General features: G+C 42.5%; 1 protein-coding gene across 4 annotated transcripts in view; it reads left to right on the top strand.

Annotated features, from left to right (window-relative positions):
* The window catches only part of ACACA (acetyl-CoA carboxylase alpha), a 127,608-nt gene that overhangs the window by 12,458 nt on the left and 95,726 nt on the right, over window positions 1-19,424 (top strand). For 3 of the 4 annotated variants that reach the window (XM_062012233.1, XM_062012234.1, XM_062012231.1), the window contains 17 exons: window positions 4,164-4,296; window positions 4,916-5,054; window positions 5,286-5,395; window positions 5,835-5,916; window positions 7,107-7,205; window positions 7,781-7,887; window positions 8,477-8,587; window positions 9,080-9,289; window positions 9,848-10,018; window positions 12,300-12,461; window positions 12,837-13,000; window positions 13,824-13,974; window positions 14,470-14,573; window positions 15,160-15,241; window positions 16,410-16,555; window positions 17,578-17,728; window positions 19,051-19,185. In XM_062012233.1, the coding sequence (XP_061868217.1) occupies window positions 4,164-4,296; window positions 4,916-5,054; window positions 5,286-5,395; window positions 5,835-5,916; window positions 7,107-7,205; window positions 7,781-7,887; window positions 8,477-8,587; window positions 9,080-9,289; window positions 9,848-10,018; window positions 12,300-12,461; window positions 12,837-13,000; window positions 13,824-13,974; window positions 14,470-14,573; window positions 15,160-15,241; window positions 16,410-16,555; window positions 17,578-17,728; window positions 19,051-19,185 (2,257 nt within the window). Of the gene's footprint in view, window positions 1-1,288; window positions 1,365-4,163; window positions 4,297-4,915; window positions 5,055-5,285; window positions 5,396-5,834; window positions 5,917-7,106; window positions 7,206-7,780; window positions 7,888-8,476; window positions 8,588-9,079; window positions 9,290-9,847; window positions 10,019-12,299; window positions 12,462-12,836; window positions 13,001-13,823; window positions 13,975-14,469; window positions 14,574-15,159; window positions 15,242-16,409; window positions 16,556-17,577; window positions 17,729-19,050; window positions 19,186-19,424 lie in introns of those variants that run through there. The other variant, XM_062012232.1, reaches the window with a different exon arrangement.

Raw genomic sequence — 19,424 nt, 5'->3', positions numbered from 1 at the left:
TATCTGGTGGAGACACGTGTTTCCACTGTGACTGCCTTCCTCACCGCCATAGCGTGTCGCTGTCCCCTCTGCCCTCTGCTGACAATGCCTGCAGCAACGGGACCGCACAGGATTGTTTGCCTTCACCTTATCAGACGCACAACATTGGCTGTTGGTGGTCGCTCTTATCACTCCTATCACCTGTACTATTCTTAGTTCGCTGTCTCCTGCAGTGACCTCACCTTGGCCTTCAGGGCTCAACGTTCCATACTGTCACGTTGATGTGACACTTGTCCTCTGGGTACTTTTATTGAGTGATCGCCTCCTGGGTGGCTGCATGGCTTTTGCCCAGACTCATGGACTCTGTGCACATCAAATAAAAGCTGTGCTACCTGGATATGGCCTTACGTCAGGACAAGCTTAAAGTCATGAAATATAACAATATAATCCAGTTGCCACATATACTTCCAGTCCAACTTTGATCATCACAGTATTGTTGCAGTCATTGCTCTTGCTCATCTTTTTCCCTACCCCTAAATTGGCACTTCATGTTTTTGCATGTGCTTGATACGGAGTGAATGATTTTCCTTTCTCCAGTGAGGATACTGGTTCCTGTAGTACTGTAGCACTTTGTTTGGCACTATATATATTTATCCTTACAGCACTTGGAGTAATCTCATCTCCATTTTATAGGTGAAGAAACGGAGACACAGAAAAATCAGTGACTTATCCATGGTCTTCCAGCTTCCAAGCTGATGTCCAGCTGTCTGATGTCTGGCTCTCTGCTGTGCACTGTGTTCCTATAAAAACTGTGCCTTTCATTTTCTTCTCCTTGTCACCTCCCCACTCCCTTCTGAAAATCTGATACAGAACCCTACACGTTGATTGAATTCTTTGGGCACATGGTCCGTGTCCAGCACGGTGCTGCGGCCAGGCCAGCGGTGCGGGGAGCAGGGCTGAGCGTTGCTGCCGGCGGGGCCGTTCGTTAAGCCTGATTACGTAACCTGTAGATCATTTTCTCTTTCCTGATCAGCTGCTTTCCTCTGAATGCAGGAGAGGGAAGCTGCTACCCTCTCTCTGCATGCTGCGTCAGAGGAAGAGTGACTGGGAGAGAGGGGTGGTGGAAAGCAAGGGACAAAGGTTAAAAGATTGAAGCAATCTGAGAAGTGCCGCCGCTTCAAGGAGGTCTGCGTGAATGCAAAAGGCTCTTTGCAGCTTTCTCCTGCTGGGTTTTGAGCTGTAATATTGAGGGGAAAAAAAATAAATAGCAGCAGCTACACTAGAGGAGTCATAAGCCAGGCTGAAATCTATTAATTCCTTCACTGAGACAGCATGGAGGAGTCTGCAGAGCAGAGTCAGGAAATGAGGTATCACATGCTGCAAAGGTAAGGATTACAGATATGATTGTCTGGTCATAGCAGCAGTTGTTTTGGACTGAGGCAGCTGGGCAGTCTGTACTGGAAATGCATGCTGATATTTTTCCATGTTAATTTTATCCTCTGCAACCTCGCCAGCTATTGCAAGGGATCTGTGCATGCAGTCTATAAGAATGATGCTGGAAAACATCTTAGCTGGGGAATAGGTGTTAAAAAAGTTTGAGATTCTGCACAACTTCTAACCTCTATGAACTAAACATACGTGAGCATTTGGAAAGTTCCTACACAACAAAATACTGCAGTTGTGACTTGGTGATTAATAGGGGTGATTATTGCTAACTCAGCACTTAGTTTTGATAAGAGCTTGTTCTTTCTTCAGCTTGTTCTTCCCAACTTCTACGTCATCTTACCCTGTGCAAATCCTGTTTTGATTATAATGTTCAGCCTATGATTGTTAGCAAATACTGTTCTTTATATGCTTACTGCCACAAACTCATCTGAACTATTCTTTCTTGTAAATAAGTGTTTATGTACTATTCTGGATGATGCATTTTTCTGGTGTTAGGGGCATTTGCTCTGTAGCAGTATCTTCATATGTGTAGTAATTTCACCTTGGCAGGTTAATTCATACATTTGCACAGATTCTGACCCCAGGATTTAAATATTTTTTTCTGGTTTTTGTTGAGACTGTTCTCAGTAAACCTGCACTGAAGAAACCTGTCTCACTTGCTGGACTGTGCTTCTTCCTTGCTATTCTGACCCTCTTTGAATATACAAATTTAGTAGAAATTCAACTGTAACTAGACTTTTCCTCTTTCTTACCTGTTGGCTCCTGTCCTTGAGTTCCTGGGCTGAGATTATCAGAGCAGTTTGTGAATGCGTGCTCATAGGGCAAGTCTTAAGTTCAGTGACAGTGTCTCTCTCTGAAAGTGCAGCTCACTGGAGGCAGGAAATGCACACAGGGCAAGAGCCTCTATACACTTAACTTTTACTTATCTCTTTCTCTGGATATCATCTAGCAGCTCTTCTTTGAGACAAGTTAGTAGACTGTAGGTACTACAGCCATTTATATGTCCTAAAATATCACCAAGGGATATAAGGCATCTGGGTTTTTTTAGTATGCTTTAAAATCACCCTATTGATCTTATTTTTGTTGGTACCTTTACTTCTCCCACTCTTGCTTCAAAATCTGTTTCACTGCAGTGGTCCACTAGCATGCCCATTTGTCATAGCTCACCTGTGGGAGAGAGAGATTTGTGTGGTAATATAGAGCACAAGGTTTGAATTTCAAGTGCTGTAAAAATGCTTTCTTGCTGTTCTGGAAATCCTCACAAAGTCAAAGTTGTGCCATAGTAGGATGTCACAGCTAAAGTAGACAGTGTGCATGAAGGTGAAGAGAAGGGAAGGATCCACACCATCCTGTGTGTGGTAGTTAAACATGTCTTTATGATCAGATCTGGGCACTGATCTTGCCTTACCTGAAAGATTGCCTTTCATTGTAGTACAGTCCTTGGCTAGTTATACTAGGATTTACCATATGCCTTTTTGAATAGGTTGTGGTAGATAATATGGGTCAGGATCCTTTTTGTTCATGTGTGCTGCAAAGCGGAGCATAATCATGAACATTCACAGGAAGGATGGGTAAGGGGAGAATCTGTATTTAAATTAGTTACAGTTTGCTCAGGGCTTCTTTCACAAGCAAATCTTTTAGTCCAAATACAGGTCTGTGAGGTTACTGTGCTCCTGATGAAGAATTAAGGAAGATCTACATTCCAGATGGGTAAATTTTGATCCGTGTGTCCCCTCTCAGGTTGTCACCAAGCACCTCTAACAGCAGCTCATACAAGCCAGGACACTGCAAGCGTCACATGGGGCAATGAACCTCATAGGCATAGATCTTGGACTCCCTTACCTTGGTGGCTGTCTTTATAAAGGAGAACTGGATACTGTATGTGTTTTGTTTGGCCTTGGGTTGGTTTTCCCTTCGTGCCTTCCCCCTGCAATTCCAGTTGCTCTCTGCCACATCCCACCCTGTTTCCAAGCGGAGTTGCTCAATAATAGCAGCCCTTCAGCAGCTGATTAGGCCAGAGGTTCCTGATCGGTTTCCTGTGGCTAAAGGGCAGCCAGCATGCCCTGTGTGGCTCCTGGGGCAGATGCTGACAGTTACGTAGCCACCCCAGCAGCACTGACCCCCTTGCTTGCTCTTAGGACTTTCCAAAATGTTAAGTAGCTTTTTAAATACCTTCCCAATATTGGAAGAAATGTGCCTCCTTCCTACAGAAAGATTCTCTAATCCTACCTGGTGGCAGGAGTAAGAGCTTCAGAGGGAAAGGAACCTGTTCAGAAAAGCACACTAAATGCACTAAGAAAAGTGGATGAACTGTGGTGTGACCTGAGAGGTAAAGCTTCAGAGACTTCAAAATAAGAAGTATCTTGTTATTTCCCCAGTCCTGCTGCACTGTGGGAGATGCACAGTGTGAAGAGTGCTTTTTTTTTTGGCTTTTCTATTTGCTGTAGTTCCCCAATAGGATTGCTTTACAGAGTCTGGTTTTAGCAACTTGTATTATCAAAGCCAGAAAATGTCCTTTCCCAGCTTTCCTAGATGAATCAAAAGCAATGTGGTGGAGTGTTGTTGTTCTGCTTTGGGCATCAATATACAGTGACTGTATCTTTACCTGTTTACGTATAAGGATAACTGTAATTTCTCCAAATAATCTGACTTTTGCAAAGAGACGGCAGAAAGGTTGGAATCTTTGTGTACAGCTGCACTGTCAAGTTGCTTTTTCTGTCTCCCACAAATTTCCTTAGGCCCAGTATGTCTGGTTTGCACCTTGTAAAGCAAGGCCGGGACAGGAAGAAATCTGATGCGCAGCGGGATTTCACTGTGGCTTCTCCAGCAGAATTTGTGACTCGTTTTGGAGGGAATAAAGTTATTGAAAAGGTAAGTTACTGACCTTTTTCTTCAGTGTGTTGCATTTTATTCCATCCTCTTCAGCTATGACTTCTCTCTATGCAAGGATGTACATTGCAGATATCAGACATTTGTGAACTTGAAAATTGTCCTTCTGCCTGGCATCACTGTGTTTCCATTTTCTTTTGATACGTGATACATAAACAGCTCATGATTTTAGCTTAGTGTGACAGGAAAAAAAATATTGAGTGAGCTAAAGCACTTCTGCTGATAGACAGATATAAGGAAAGTAGACTGGAAAAAACACTACAAAATGTTTTTAAATATACATAATAATTTAATGTGTGAGGTCTCTTCCTTTCAGGTATTGAAGGTTTTAGACAGTTGTTATGTCTGTTTTCATCTGTCCTTCTGCTCCTTAATCCAACCAAAACATAATACATTAAAATCTTAGTGATTGAGCAAGAGCTGATTTCTAAATTGGCTGATGGGCCATTAAATGTTCTCACTGAATCCAATGCTGGTGAATAAAACTGCACTACCCCTAAATATGACAAAAAATCTGCAGAGAAAAAACTGTTTTCATTGTTGTTTAGTGTTTTTTTTGCTGTTCAGACTCTTATTTCATCACTCTTTCTAATGTACTCAGGTCCTGATAGCCAATAATGGCATTGCAGCAGTGAAATGCATGAGATCCATCCGACGTTGGTCCTACGAGATGTTTCGGAACGAGCGTGCAATCAGATTTGTTGTCATGGTGACTCCTGAGGATCTGAAAGCAAATGCAGGTGAGTTGTACAGATTAGTGAAGGTGCACAACCTTCTTGCACAGACCTGTGTGCCCACAAGGATGCAAGTTGTTGAATGTGCGTCTACTGCATCGCATACTTGATGTTCTATCAGGTAACAGATTTTTTTAGGGACAAGGTTAAGTACTTCCTGTAGTGTAGATTTAGCAAGCATTAGACCAAGTACTGTTTGTTAGATTTGCAATCTAAATGAGACCTTTGTCTTTGCAGAGTATATTAAAATGGCAGATCACTACGTCCCAGTTCCAGGAGGACCAAACAACAACAACTATGCAAATGTGGAACTCATTCTTGATATTGCTAAACGAATTCCAGTGCAGGTGAGAGGTGTCACAGATAGTTTTCAAAACAGGAAATAACACTAATCAATCTTCTCTCCTTCAATAATGAGTTGTATCTGGGGAAAAAGACAGGTCAAAGAAATTGAAGTCACAAACCTATGCTAGCACTGAAAGACAGTGCATATTCCAGTGCAGTGTTTCCTAGTGTAAGTAACTGCAGGAAACAGAAGATTTCCTTCACCTTTCACTTCACTTAGTTCCTCTTCAGCAGCTTGCTGTGGAAGCCTTGTTTGAGTTGTCTACAAGATGCAAGACACTAGCAAGACCTAAGCATGCCATGTGGTTCAGGGGACTGGTCTGGCTTATGAGTGTTTTCAACAAGGAAAAGAAAGACTTGAAGCATCTACATGCTTTCTATTTCTGCTCACTTGGTTGTTTTACTAAAACAAAGACTGAATTACGTTATTTTCTTCTGCAGGCTGTATGGGCTGGCTGGGGCCATGCATCTGAGAACCCTAAACTGCCCGAACTTCTCCACAAAAATGGAATTGCTTTCATGGGTGAGGATATGTACTGCTGATCTCATGTCTAGTCCTTATCTAAGATGTGCAGGTTTAGTGAGACAGAGAATCCTGAGTCAGAAAGAGAGCCATGAGATATGACTTACAAGTGCAAGATTGATGATAATATTGTTTACAGTAGTCAGAGCAACAGACTATGCTGCCTAAGAGTGTAGGCTGTTTCCAATCATCAGGGCTAATGAAAATAGGTAAGGTTTGGATATACACTGGGAAATTGTTCTACTATAGGACAAGTAGGAAGTTCAATATATCCCTGAATGTTGTGAGATGCAAAATCATAAAAGATTCCTCTTAAAGCAGATTGTTTCAAAAGCTGAATATCTCTGTTGTAATTTTAAAGAGTGTTTGTAGTTTGATTTTGTGGAAAGAGTAGAGTTTTACGTGGATTGTACCTGAAGTTTGTGATCTAGTTAGCAGTGTAGTTAACCAAGGAGATGTTTGATGCAGTAAGTCTCATCTTCTGAACCATATGTGTCTGAATATTAGATAAGGTTTTGAACACGTGTGATGTTTAAAACTAAAGATGGAGTTTTGATAAAAACCATGGCCTGGGAATGGTTGTGTTGTGTTCTGACTTCTAGCAGATGTTTTTGTCTGTGCCATGTTGAGCCATAACCACAGAAACACTTTTGGACACTTTTAAACTGGAATTAAAATACAGCATTTCATCTCTTACCAATCATGTACTACAGTGCCATGCTTACCACATTTCAAGTAAATTCAGGGCACTGAATTACTTTTCCAGTAGCATGTGATATAAATGCCTAATACCAGTTCCTAGTACCCACTGTCCCTTTGAGAGCAGGCCCTGCTCGAGGACACATGGACAGTGGTGCTTGCAAGCTGGGTGTGCCAAGACTTTTTTAACAGAATGGACACTTAACAAGCTATTGTGATATGTCTGTGGTTACATTGCTGTAGGTTCAATTGCTTTTTCCACCTTCTTGGTCAAAAGTACTCTAGTCTGTTTGCTTTTAGTTTCCTGGCTGATAGAGTGAATGCTGTATCAGAAACTGGTTCAGAAATGCTGATTCATAACAGTTGAGATGTGACATGCAGCAACTCTGCTAAGAGTGTTTATTTATCCCTCTTACATGGAATCTAAATTAGACTTCTGGACATTTCCCTGATGTGTGCTGTCTCTCATGCATTGTTTTTGCTCTTTGCAGGTCCTCCAAGCCAAGCAATGTGGGCCTTAGGAGATAAAATTGCTTCTTCAATAGTGGCTCAGACGGCTGGCATTCCAACTCTTCCTTGGAGTGGCAGTGGTAAGAAGGAAATTGCCCTGTGTTTATCACGTTCATTCTAATCTTTCTTTTCTTCACACAATCTTTAAGAAGTGTCTGTGCACAAAGAGGTGTTCTAAGAGATGTTCCATCTGTTTAAGGTTTCAGACTTGTATTGTATGAGGCTTAGACATAGTGACTAGGATTTATATGGGTGTGTTGGGCAAAATGTACACACTGTGTAATGTGCTGTTAGTCTAACAGTACTGCTGTAACGTCTGGTGTTTCTGCAGCTTCTACTTTTGTAGCACATAGCATGTAGTTTTGGAGCAGTCAACCAATGCTCTGCTTCCATGGAAGCTCTATGCAATTTGAGAAGATTGTAAAGAACCTGTTTCTCAGAATTGCACAAGGTAAATAAAGGAGGATATAATTTGTTGGATGAGAAGATCAGCTCCCAGTCTGTTTGTTTACATTCTGCATTCTCTCTTTTTTAAATATTTCACCCTAGTTTCTTGTGGAGCTGTGACTGCTGTTTGTTTCATCAGTGTCTGATGTGTGAGTTTTCGCTGAGCCTTGCAGCACAATGAGCTAAGGAGCTAATGCTTGTCTTTCAGGCCTTCGAGTGGACTGGCAGGAAAATGATCTTCAGAAGCGTATCTTGAGTGTTCCTCAGGAACTCTATGAAAAAGGCTATGTGAAAGATGCAGATGATGGACTGCGGGTAGGTGGCTGGGGTTTGGGAGGGGTTTGAGGTCTTGCTGCACGTACATCTGGAGAGAGCTAGAGGTTTACTTGATTTTTAATGGGAGTATCAAACTAGAACTAGACTGTCAGCCTCACAGAGCTGACTTAGAAGGTAATCTTTCACATATCATCTTTGGGCCCAGACTGCAGATGTAGGTGAGAATTAGGAGTAAGAGATACAATATGGGACAGGAGTGTTCTTTTGTGAAGAGAAGGGGTGCAGTATATGATTTTTCCATGTTACCCAACTTAATGGATTTTTCTGTCATACAAAAGCTTTTCTGTGAGTTTGTAAACTTAATGGCTTGAAGCACTGACAAAAGATTTGGTCATCACTTTGGGAGGCTAGAGTTCTGTGTGATCACAAAATCTCTGCTGGTTTGGTTTTTTCAAGTGCAGGCACCCTCTCAAACTGGAATATTTTGTTTCTATCGCATTCGTATTTTGGTTGCTAAATAGTCAGGCATGGAAGCTTGGACACAAACCAACTGGGAAATAATGACCTGTTCAATGTGATTCTGCCACCTTTTTGTACTTACCTGTGTTTTTCTGCCTATTTTGATCAGGCTGCTGAGGAGGTTGGCTATCCTGTCATGATCAAGGCTTCTGAAGGAGGAGGAGGAAAAGGAATAAGGAAAGTTAACAATGCAGATGACTTCCCCAACCTATTTAGACAGGTAACTTTTCCCACTGATATGTGCTGTTGTGTTCAGATTCTGTGCTAAATGTTCAGGTTGGGTGATACTGAATTCACTGTGTCAGAAAAGCTAAAGAACTGGAAAAGGCTGCATTATACATCAGAGCCTGCTTAGCAACTTTGAATGATGCTTTCTTTGCTGTTTGTGTTGGTAGGATTTCAATATATCTACATATCCAATACAGGTGTGAAATGCCCAAACGTAACAGCAGATGCTGATTAAATTCAAGTAATGGATGGCATCTGCAAGTGTGACTCAAAAATTTTGAGGCACACAAGCCTTCTTTAGTTTATGGGTTATTTAGGAAAGCTGAAAGGAATGGCAATGGTGCTGTAATTCTGTACCAGCAAACACAAAGTATTATCAGCCCTAAGTGGCCCAGAGGGGATGTTCCTTGGTTAAAAAAATACCTCGGGTTGATTGTGGCTAAGACAGGTGTTTACAAGAGATGGTCTGCTGTCTCTGCTATAGGTTCAAGCTGAAGTCCCAGGCTCTCCAATCTTTGTGATGAGGTTGGCCAAACAGTCCCGTCACTTGGAGGTGCAGATCCTGGCTGATCAGTATGGCAATGCCATCTCTCTCTTTGGCCGGGATTGCTCCGTGCAGCGCAGGCACCAGAAGATTATTGAGGAAGCTCCTGCTTCTATCGCGACGTCAGTGGTGTTTGAGCATATGGAGCAGGTGAGAGTGGCTCTGCGACTTCTCTTTCTCTTGTGAGACTCCAGAAACAGGCAGGACTTCTGCTTTTTTTTTGACATTGCTAAGAATCTTGCATTGGTGGGCCTTCTAAAGGAGCTATATAGGGTTCTGTGTCTTAAACTGACCTGCTTCTGCAAGGGGGTTGGACTAGATGATCTCTAAAGGTCCCTTCCAACCCCTACCATTCTATGATTCTATGAAACTGCATTGTGTGGGCAACCATTCACATCTCCAGAACTGAATCCACCATGTGCTTACAGAAGACTGTAAAGCTCCCTCTCAAAAATTAGCGCACCCTGAAAATAGGAGGGAAATGTATTTTAAGTGTATATTGTAATACTAAAAGCCAGCTGCAGGAGATGTATGAATTGTCTAATGGTATTACAAATATCTGCCTCAAACTCTGCCTTGTTGTAAATGAAATAACCTGGAAATCAGAACTCCTGTACCACATGCTTTTTTTTGAGCACTTCTTAGCCCTTTTAGAAGCTTTTGGAGGTTTTGGAATGAAATGCTCTTTTTTTTTCCCCTGTGTCCTAGTGTGCAGTGAAGCTTGCCAAAATGGTAGGATATGTGAGTGCAGGCACTGTGGAATACCTGTACAGCCAGGATGGCAGTTTCTACTTCCTGGAGTTGAATCCCCGCCTGCAAGTGGAGCACCCCTGCACTGAGATGGTGGCTGATGTTAATCTGCCAGCAGCACAGCTCCAGGTGAGTCAGGTACCCAAGCCCAGTGCTCCTGGAGGCTTTCAGAAGTACTCCAGCTGTGGTATGTTGAAGAGGCCTGAGCATGAAAAACCTGTTCTGCTGAAGCCTTAGTAAAACTGGGGAGGCAGACTCTTGCATGAGTCACAGCCAGGGTTCTGTGTTAAAACTGGATCACATGCTGATGTTAGATGACTAGATCTTGGTACTGACAAAGGAGATAAGAGAGAGAGCTCTACTACACGTGGCCTGTATCCTCACGTGCAGATAGGTGATACATGACTCCCCCACATTTCCTCCCCAATAACTCTAAGGCGTGTTTTGGTACTTTTTTGGCTTGGGATATGTCTTATGTGGCTGGAGCAAAGCCAAAGTCCAGAATACTTATGCATCCCTTCTGTTATGACTGTTTAAGCTACAGCTCTACCATTAGGCTTTTTCTGATTTGGAAATGAAAGAGGTTATTTTCTAGCTGTTTCTTCTGCACTGGTCAGGTTAAAAGGAGTGTGAAGGCAAGCAATAAAGGAATGAAATATAGAGGAAAAAAAAACCCAAACCCAAAACCCTGATTTAAGGAAAGGTTACGTATAAATAAATAAATAAGTAAAGCCTGTCTAGACAAGCTTTAGCCAGAAGTAGTTCAACTTTAAGCTCTGGGAATTATTTTGTGAAACAACTTGGCTTCTGAGGCTAGCAGTGCAGTAAATGCTGGGCTGGCTTTGAGCAGTGCATCGCCCACTCTGTCTCTGAGGGACAGCACTCTCTGCCCAGTGTTTCTAATGACAAAAGGACTCAGAACAGAAAATAGGATTTTTCATCTTTCAGCAAGTTCAGCAGTTGTTTGAAACTCAGGAAAGTAACTTGTGTCTTTTTAGTTTTGACAAACAGATCCTGACTTCCAGAGCAATTGTTCCCACCTCAGTCATCACAGATGCTTCCTCCTCCTGGCTGAGGTCCTTGCTCTGTAGCCTTTTAACAAACCAGGATTTGTGTCTGATAATTAGATACTTGAGTACATGTGACAAATTGACCGAGAATTTGTCTGGATTTACTGCTTTTTCAAGGAGAAGTTATCACAGTGAGTGACAGTTACGGCTTAGGTGAACGAGCAGGCTTTCGGTTGTTCTGAACTCCAAAGTAATGAGGAAATCCTTCACAGATCCTGTAGGAAGCATTTATTGCAGATGCTGTGGCTCATCTGTCCCTTATGCTTGCCCATTGAACTCCCTGTGTGCTGCCATGCTTCTTACCCGCTTCTCAGCCCCCATCTTTTCCACTAGTGGATGACTGCCACAGTCCTCTTTCCATCCATCTTATACCACATTTAGGGGCTTTAGCTGCTTTTCTACTTCCATTTTCTTGGCCCTCGCATTCTTACCTTCTTGCTTTCGTTCTAGTTTCTTCTCCTGTCTGTTTGCATTTTGATGTTTATTGGATAGATGGTAGCGAAAGCAAATGGTTGAACTGTAATATCTTGTAGGCTGCTCAGGAGCAGAATCATCTCCATTTTGTCAGGAGGCTATTTGGTTTTGGTCTGGACCTTCTCTCAGCAGGTGATTCCAGTATCACTGTGTCTGTATTTGCCAGGCATTGAGAGTTTTCTAACTGCCCAGATGCTTTCCTCATTGTTTGGGGCATTGTTCCTCGTACTGCTGATGCTACATACAATTCTATAGAATGGCACCTTGGTATCATAACCTGTTTGGTCTTTGTTCTGCTGGCATCAACTAATAGACAACCGAAATCAAGGGCTAAGGTGAAGCTCAGCTTTTTTGAAATGTAGCTGTAAAAAACATCCCAACTAATGAACAGAACAAATAGGACTTTACTCCCTAAAGATACAGCCAGCAGCCAGTTCTGCAGGTTACTCTCTCAACAGTTTATGGTTGCAGAATTCCACACTTTCCTGTAACCAGGTAGGGGCCTGCTGTCTCGCTGGGACCTCAGTGTATTTTTAACTGGCCTAATGAGTGCCCATCCTCAGCTGACATAGCACCCACCAGCTTTCTCTGGAGTCTTTTAATCAATCAATGGAAAATACTAGCTGAGGGGCTTAAGGTGGATATTACACTGGGCTCAGCTGTCCTGGGAAATACAAATGTTCCAAGATGTGTTGATGGAGAGGCTGTCACCAGAAAACAAGCATCATATCTGCTGCACTCTCTGTAGAAGCTGACACCACGGTTGGGAGAATGAATTCTTCAAGGAATATGGACTCTCTGTGAGGAGTGAAACTTATTTTGTGGTGCCTTGTTTCATTATTTTTACTATTATTCTTTTTCCTTAGATTGCCATGGGAATTCCCCTCCACAGGATCAAAGATATCCGAGTGATGTATGGTGCTACTCCATGGGGTGATGCATCTATTGATTTTGAGAACTCAGCCCATGTCCCCTGTCCACGAGGACATGTCATTGCTGCACGTATCACCAGTGAGAATCCTGATGAGGTGAGTGTTTTAAATCCAGTAGTTGCTGATCACACTCTGCTAACTGTACACCTTTCCACCTAGGTTCCATCCTTGCTGCTACTGGGGCTTGGAGCAACCTGGGCTAGCAGAAGGTGTCCCTGCCAATGATGGGGGGAGTTGGAACTAGATGGTCTTTAAGATCCAGCCCAAACCATTCTGTGATACTGTGAAATTTGAAAGATTCTTACTGACAGTTTTGTAGATTCTGGGTAGACATTGCCTGAACTTACCTGTATATATATCATGCTGTGGCATAAAGAGGTGCTTTAGCCTTCAGAGCTCTAATTACTTCCCTAATTCTGGATTATTTACTTTCTCTTTAGGATGTATAGCAATGTCTGTCTGTTTTTGCAGGGATTTAAGCCCAGTTCTGGTACAGTTCAGGAGCTGAATTTCCGCAGCAATAAGAATGTCTGGGGCTATTTCAGTGTTGCTGCTGCAGGAGGGCTTCATGAATTTGCTGATTCTCAGTTTGGTCACTGCTTCTCCTGGGGAGAAAATCGTGAAGAAGCCATCTCGTAAGTAGTCAGAAAAGTGGTAGCAATGGGAGATTCCTTGGTTTGTCATCTTTGCTCCAAAGTGCCATCATTAGAACAAGACTCCTTACTTAGAGGAGTTTTAAGAGAAATTTCTTTACCTTGTTTTCCACATCATGGTCAGACTTCTCATTTTCTCTTTCTTCTCATCCTGTCAATTCCACTGTGTTGCACCTATATTTGTACAACTTCTGCTTACTTCTCTTTGTTCTTTCTTCCTTCCCGTTTCACTCCTGCCTTACATACCCCAGCAGCAGGTATATAATATGTATAATATAACTACTATTGTGTTGCAGTCCCTATTTGAAAGCATCCAAATGGAAGACTTTTAACAGGAAAAACACTGATAACTTTTTATGCCAATGCCTTATAATGGTTTATAAACCACTGGTTGTCCTTATGAGGAGTAGAATGTTAACCCATCTGGACTGTCTGACCTGTTATCCATGCTGTTTTTCATCTGGAGTCTTTCTCTGTTTCGTTCTGGGTGGGATGGAGACCATGTCTGTCATATATATACTTCTGACATGTGGTAGGTGCCTAGATAATGATAACAGTGGGAAGTCCTGATCTCTTAGCCAGTGCTATCTGAGCTGCTCTTGATTGCAGCAGCAGCAGATTGAAGAAAATCAATATTCTTTCATTCCCAAGCATGTCACATAGGCTCTTGCTTCAGTACATGTGCTCTTCTGCTTTTACCTTTAGACTGTTTTTTCCCCAACTCCTCACGGGGAAACTACCTGGTTACCAGCTTGCTCATTACAGTTAGTATGGGATAGATAGCAGGTATTCTTTTCTCTTTCAGAAACATGGTAGTGGCTTTGAAGGAGCTGTCAATCCGAGGAGATTTCAGAACCACTGTTGAGTACTTGATCAAACTGTTGGAAACAGAAAGCTTCCAGCAGAACCGCATTGACACTGGCTGGTTGGATCGGCTGATCGCTGAGAAAGTTCAGGTGCAGCTGCTTGCTTTGCAGGACCAGGAATGGGAGTGAGGAGGGGAAGGGGATGGGAGCTGCAAGGTTGGTGCATGCTAATTTGAAGAGGACAAGGATTTAGGAGTGGTTAATTGCCACTTTATGAAGAAACATTTTCACTGCCCTTAATTCTTATCTATATCCAAGTCCCAGGTAATTCCTGTCAGGAAAAGGTGGTCTTAAAGTTATCCAGAAAACCATCTTAGTGTGTGTGTGTGAATTAAGGCTAGAGGTTTGGTTTGCAGTTGGAGACAGATGATAGTGGAAATGTAGGTGGAGCCTCAAGATGTGTTCCAGAAAGGAAAAAAACCCACAGATTTCTTTTAAAGAGTTACAGAAGTAACAGCTCCTTAATTAAAGAGAGGTTGAAGGTGAACCAAAAATAGAACTGAGACCATTGATTCTTCAAGTGGGTGTCCAGAATGGACTGAAGGTAATGGAAATATAACTGTGTTATGTACCTTTTCTTTCTAGGCTGAAAGGCCTGATACCATGCTGGGAGTGGTGTGTGGAGCTCTGCATGTGGCTGATGTCAGTCTCCGAAACAGCGTCTCCAACTTCCTGCACTCTCTAGAAAGGTAAGATTGCAAGCTGCTCTGAGAGATAGCTGGTGAGCAGGTAGCAATTAGTTTTGATTCACAAGTTTTGTTCAAGTACAGTACAGCCCAGAAATGCATAGAGCTTACTTATTATCTGCTATCTGTTCTCTGGCCCCAGGAAGTTTTTTATCTGCTGGTCTAAGAAAACTGGCACATACCTGTGTATCTCCTGCTGCTTGCACAGAGTGGTTTGGTTTCTGGCAGTTTTGGCAGAAGCTCCAAGAAATGGCTCAAATGTGGAGTTCTTTCTCTGTGTGCTGCTGAGGCAGAATTAGAGAGTCTTGAATCACCAGATACTGTCTTCCTCCTGTTTTGAGGATTGATTAATTGTTCCAGATTTGACATAGTTTTCCAAATTCAATGTTACCACTAGTACTCAGAAAGCCCTCTGTGCTATGGCTGGCTTTAAAGTCGAGCAGGCAATGGAAGGAAACTAGTTGTAATAGTCCATCAGGTTAAATTAGTGTTTTCCAAATTCTTGCATACATCTTTAAGGATGCTTGGGCCCCTCGGAGCCATTTGGTGGTTTCTGAAAGACCACTTTTTGTTGTACTTTTCTTTGAAGGGGCCAAGTCCTTCCTGCTCATACTCTGCTAAACACTGTGGATGTGGAACTCATCTACGAAGGACGGAAGTATGTGCTGAAGGTACGGTGCATGGTGTGGAAACTCATCCTCTTGCTGCTTTTCTTTGGGGAAATGTCTTTGTGCTGCTCTGTTGTAATCTTTGTAGTATATGTCATTACTGGAGTTAAATCAGTGCAGGTTTATTTTCTTTGCTTTAGTGGGGTTGAGAAATCAGTACAATCTCCCTTACAATAATACTCAATCACATCTTTCCATTACAATATTTCTGTATATCTCTGCAAACATTTTAACCTTTCAAGGTCAAAAAATGCTCTCCATAGGTTGAAGAATATTTTGTTATAGGCAAAGACTACTGCCTCTTGATTGATAAAACTTTCAGCTGAAGTCTGCAGATGTGTAGATCTGCTCTGTTTGGTGTTTGAAGCCAGTTTTATCGACGTGACAGTATTTGTAGCAATTTTTCCCCATGGAGTTGCTTTTTCTTTGCTGTGTACAAAAAACTAGTGTTAGAAATAGTGTTTAAAGGTTGTGAAACCAAGCATAGAAAAGTTAGGAAATACTAGACTTAAGATTGCCTGTGCAATCTTAATTGGCTTCCTCAGGCAAATTTATTAGGGTGAAGTTTTTAATGTGACTTCACCATTTTTTGCAGCTATAAGTGTTCTGCACCTTTGCACCTCCGTGAGGTTATCTTGGCACTCCTTTAGTGAGACAAAGCATATTTTAGCTGCTGTCCAGTGCTTCTGTAGGTGATTTACCCTGCTTCAAATAGGAACTCTGGCAGAGGCTGTGAGAGAATCCCTTATTCCAGGGACAGCTTTAGCTGCTTTCTATGCCAGACAGTTTATCTTTTTCTTCTTTTCCAAATTAACTTGTTCAGAATGCATTTTCAGTACACAGCCGTACCTTGTGCATAGGTTGGGGTGAAGAAATGGTTTATGATTGCATAATCCAACCTGTACAGTTAATGCCTAAGTGTGAGAGGATTGGATCAAGATTCATTGGCAGCATTAGTTCTGGCATCTCCTGACTGCTAAATGCTTGGCTTTGTGATCCCAAATATTTTTTTGCATTGTTTTTTTTTCCCCATCCAACATGAGAACAACCAGCTCTCTTCTTTCATTCCCACTGTTGCAATGCTTGGAAAACTGTGTATATTGTGGCAAGCAAGGCACTACCACTGCTGTGTTTGTTTCATGTGACATGTACCATTCTTGTGGACGTGCAGGTGACCCGACAGTCTCCCAATTCCTACGTGGTCATCATGAACAGCTCGTGTGTGGAAGTTGATGTGCACCGGCTGAGTGATGGAGGACTGCTCCTATCTTATGATGGCAGCAGCTATACAACCTACATGAAAGAAGAAGTGGACAGGTAGCAACCTTTAAAGATTGTTTAACCATTGCATACAAGCCAAACTAAGATGTGCTTGTAGCTTTGTGCATCTTAAAGGTCAGCTGGGAATTCTCTCCTAAGAAAAGATTGCTAGATGTCTTGTATGGTTGAGTTTAAAGGGAGAAGTTGCCTTCACCTGAAGAAAAAAATCTTGGCTACTGTTAGAAGAAGAATCTGAATGTGTACCAATATGGAGTCCACACTGTCCTGCTGGTGCTTTAAGTGCCCTTTTGGATTATTAAAAAAAAAGTAACACAGAAACAAAAAAAACAGCGAAAACCAGAATGTGAAAATCCTCCAAATCCTTGAAACTTTACAGCTGCCTTTAGAAATAGACACAAGACTCACTATGACATGGCATTCCCTCAAAAATTCCGTATAGGGATCATAGCCCTGAGGTCAGTAAGTCTCCAGGTTCTGGAGCCTGAACCACTGCCCCCTCTGCTGGTTTGCTTTCTCTGACAAATGTAACGAGTCTGGTCGGGAGTACACGAGTTTGGGTGACTTTCTGGATTAGAAAACGCTATAAAATCTCAGCCCCTCAGTCTGCTCCATGGGTGCATCCTGCTCTTTTCAGCTTTGCTCTGTGTTTAAGAGGATTTTGCATGAGGGGGCCTGTTTGCTGAATGTATCATGTTACATATGGCAAGTGTCATCTCCACTAATAGCAGATTTTGTTTATGTGAAATCCTGAACTGTATTGATTCTGATTGTGACAGTGGATGGTACCTGCTGGTAGAGGAGAGGCACAGAAGTAGCACACATGACCTTGCAAAGGCTCTTCTATCTGGTTTCTGATCCCTGCCTTCTGTAATCCAATTCTGATATGATTAATCTGAACTTTCATGGCCAGGCTGTCCTGTTCAGCTCAGAAGAGCTGAATAAGGTATTTTTGTTTAGTTTTGTTTTGCAGTAGAAAAGGGAAAGAGAAAATGCTCTTTCCCCATCCCACGTTTTCCACAGGAAGTTGTGTAGCAGGGGTTTGTCCTGTTCTTTCCTAGGTATCGCATCACTATAGGTAACAAGACCTGTGTATTTGAGAAGGAGAATGATCCCTCTATTCTGCGCTCACCTTCAGCTGGGAAGCTTATCCAGTATGTGGTGGAGGATGGGGGACACGTGTTTTCAGGACAGTGCTTTGCAGAAATAGAGGTAAAAGAGTCTCAGAGAATTGACTTGGTTGCAGATGCTGAATCTGTGCAGGCAAAAGCTGGGGGCAGGGGGAGAAGTTGGATGCTTTGGAACTGGGAATGGAGTGTGAGAGATTTCCTTTCCAAACTTTGTATTTTAACCTGGACTAGTTCAGGAATCAGCAGTGGGAGTGATGAGGTGGGGAAGAAATTACTTCACAGCTGAAATTTGAGTGCTGGAGACTGTATAACATATGATAAGCAAAATCTCACAGCAGTGACACCATGGTTATTTTCTTGCTGTGATACTAAGGAAGAGCAGGAGCCACAGCTACTGTATGTTCTAGCTGTGATGAAGAAAGCTTTCTACTTGTAGACCGCTGCTTATTACTAACACAGACTCAGAAGCAGAGTTATATGCCAAGATTAAGTAACAAATTAAGACTACTCTGATTACCTGGTCATTTATCAAGTTGGTCAGATCAGCTAATAAGTGACACTCCTCCTTTCTGCTGTGGAAGTTACTTAACTCTCCGAGAGGAGGAGGATGAACAATTTCTGCATCACTGTGAGGAAAGCACAAGAAGCTGTGTAGGAGTGCATGGCTCAAAACAGATTTGAGGGAGGGGAGGGTGTGTGTTGACAGAGGGGCAGTTAAACCAGTTGGGGACAATGTGTAGGAGAAAATACCAAGTCAGAGATGCAGATATTTTATGTAAGTGCTATTACACTGCAACAGAGCCATGGCTAAGAAAAAACCCACCTGCTCAATCTCTGTGATCTCAGTTGTGGTGTATAGTATAGCAAAGCAATGATAAAACTAGACTGTCTCTCCCCATACCCAACTGTTCTACTCCAAAGGTGAGAGCTTCTGTGGCTGATCTAAGGATCTGTGTCTGTGACAGACAAACTGAGACCTGTGACCTCTAGAAAGTGATCCTGGTTCCCTCTGCTAAAAGTGAATGTGTTACTGTAGCTTTGGGAGTGGCTCTCCTAACCTTTAGAGAGCAGGAGCTCCAGGCAACAAATAGTGTCTGCCTCGCTCATTGTGTTGAGCATAGGATCTTCTTGAGTACCTGTTGGTCCAAGCAGCGTGGAGCAGCAGATGTTCCTCAGGATCCTGTCCTACTGCTCTAATTGATGGCCAGTTATTTAGTTCTACCATTCTCCTCAGTGACTGGGATTTCATTCCCAATGTGTGTGGTTTTAAGCCTTTGAGAAAGCACAAAGACAAAAGGTTCCCGTGCAGATCGGTTTGTGGTAGGAATTGGCTACTGGCTTACAAAACTAGAACCATTTGGGGAACATGGAAGCTGAGTGTGTAACCTGTTTTCCCTGCTACAGGTGATGAAAATGGTGATGACACTAACAGCAGGAGAATCAGGCTGCATCCACTATGTCAAACGCCCAGGGGCAGTCTTGGATCCAGGCTGTGTGATTGCCAAGCTCCAGCTGGATGATCCCAGCAGGGTTCAGCAGGTGAGAAGTTGCAAGAAGCTCAGATGTTTGTTGTGTGTGTTGTGCAGCGATGTTGAGAGTGGTACAAGGTGGTCCAGAGTTGTGCCTAGGCTTATGTACATTCTATTTCTCTTCTTACCCCAGTACTATTGTGGGAACATGGCTGCCTAGGATCACTGGAGATTGGCTGGGTTTTTTTATCTGCTTTATTCTTGTTCAGGTTTATTTAACTTATTTTTATCATGAATTCGTGTTTAAGT

Source organism: Colius striatus, chromosome 20 (genome assembly GCF_028858725.1).
Source record: "Colius striatus isolate bColStr4 chromosome 20, bColStr4.1.hap1, whole genome shotgun sequence".
Lineage (NCBI taxonomy): Eukaryota > Metazoa > Chordata > Aves > Coliiformes > Coliidae > Colius > Colius striatus.
This window is presented reverse-complemented; position numbering and strand designations above follow the sequence as displayed.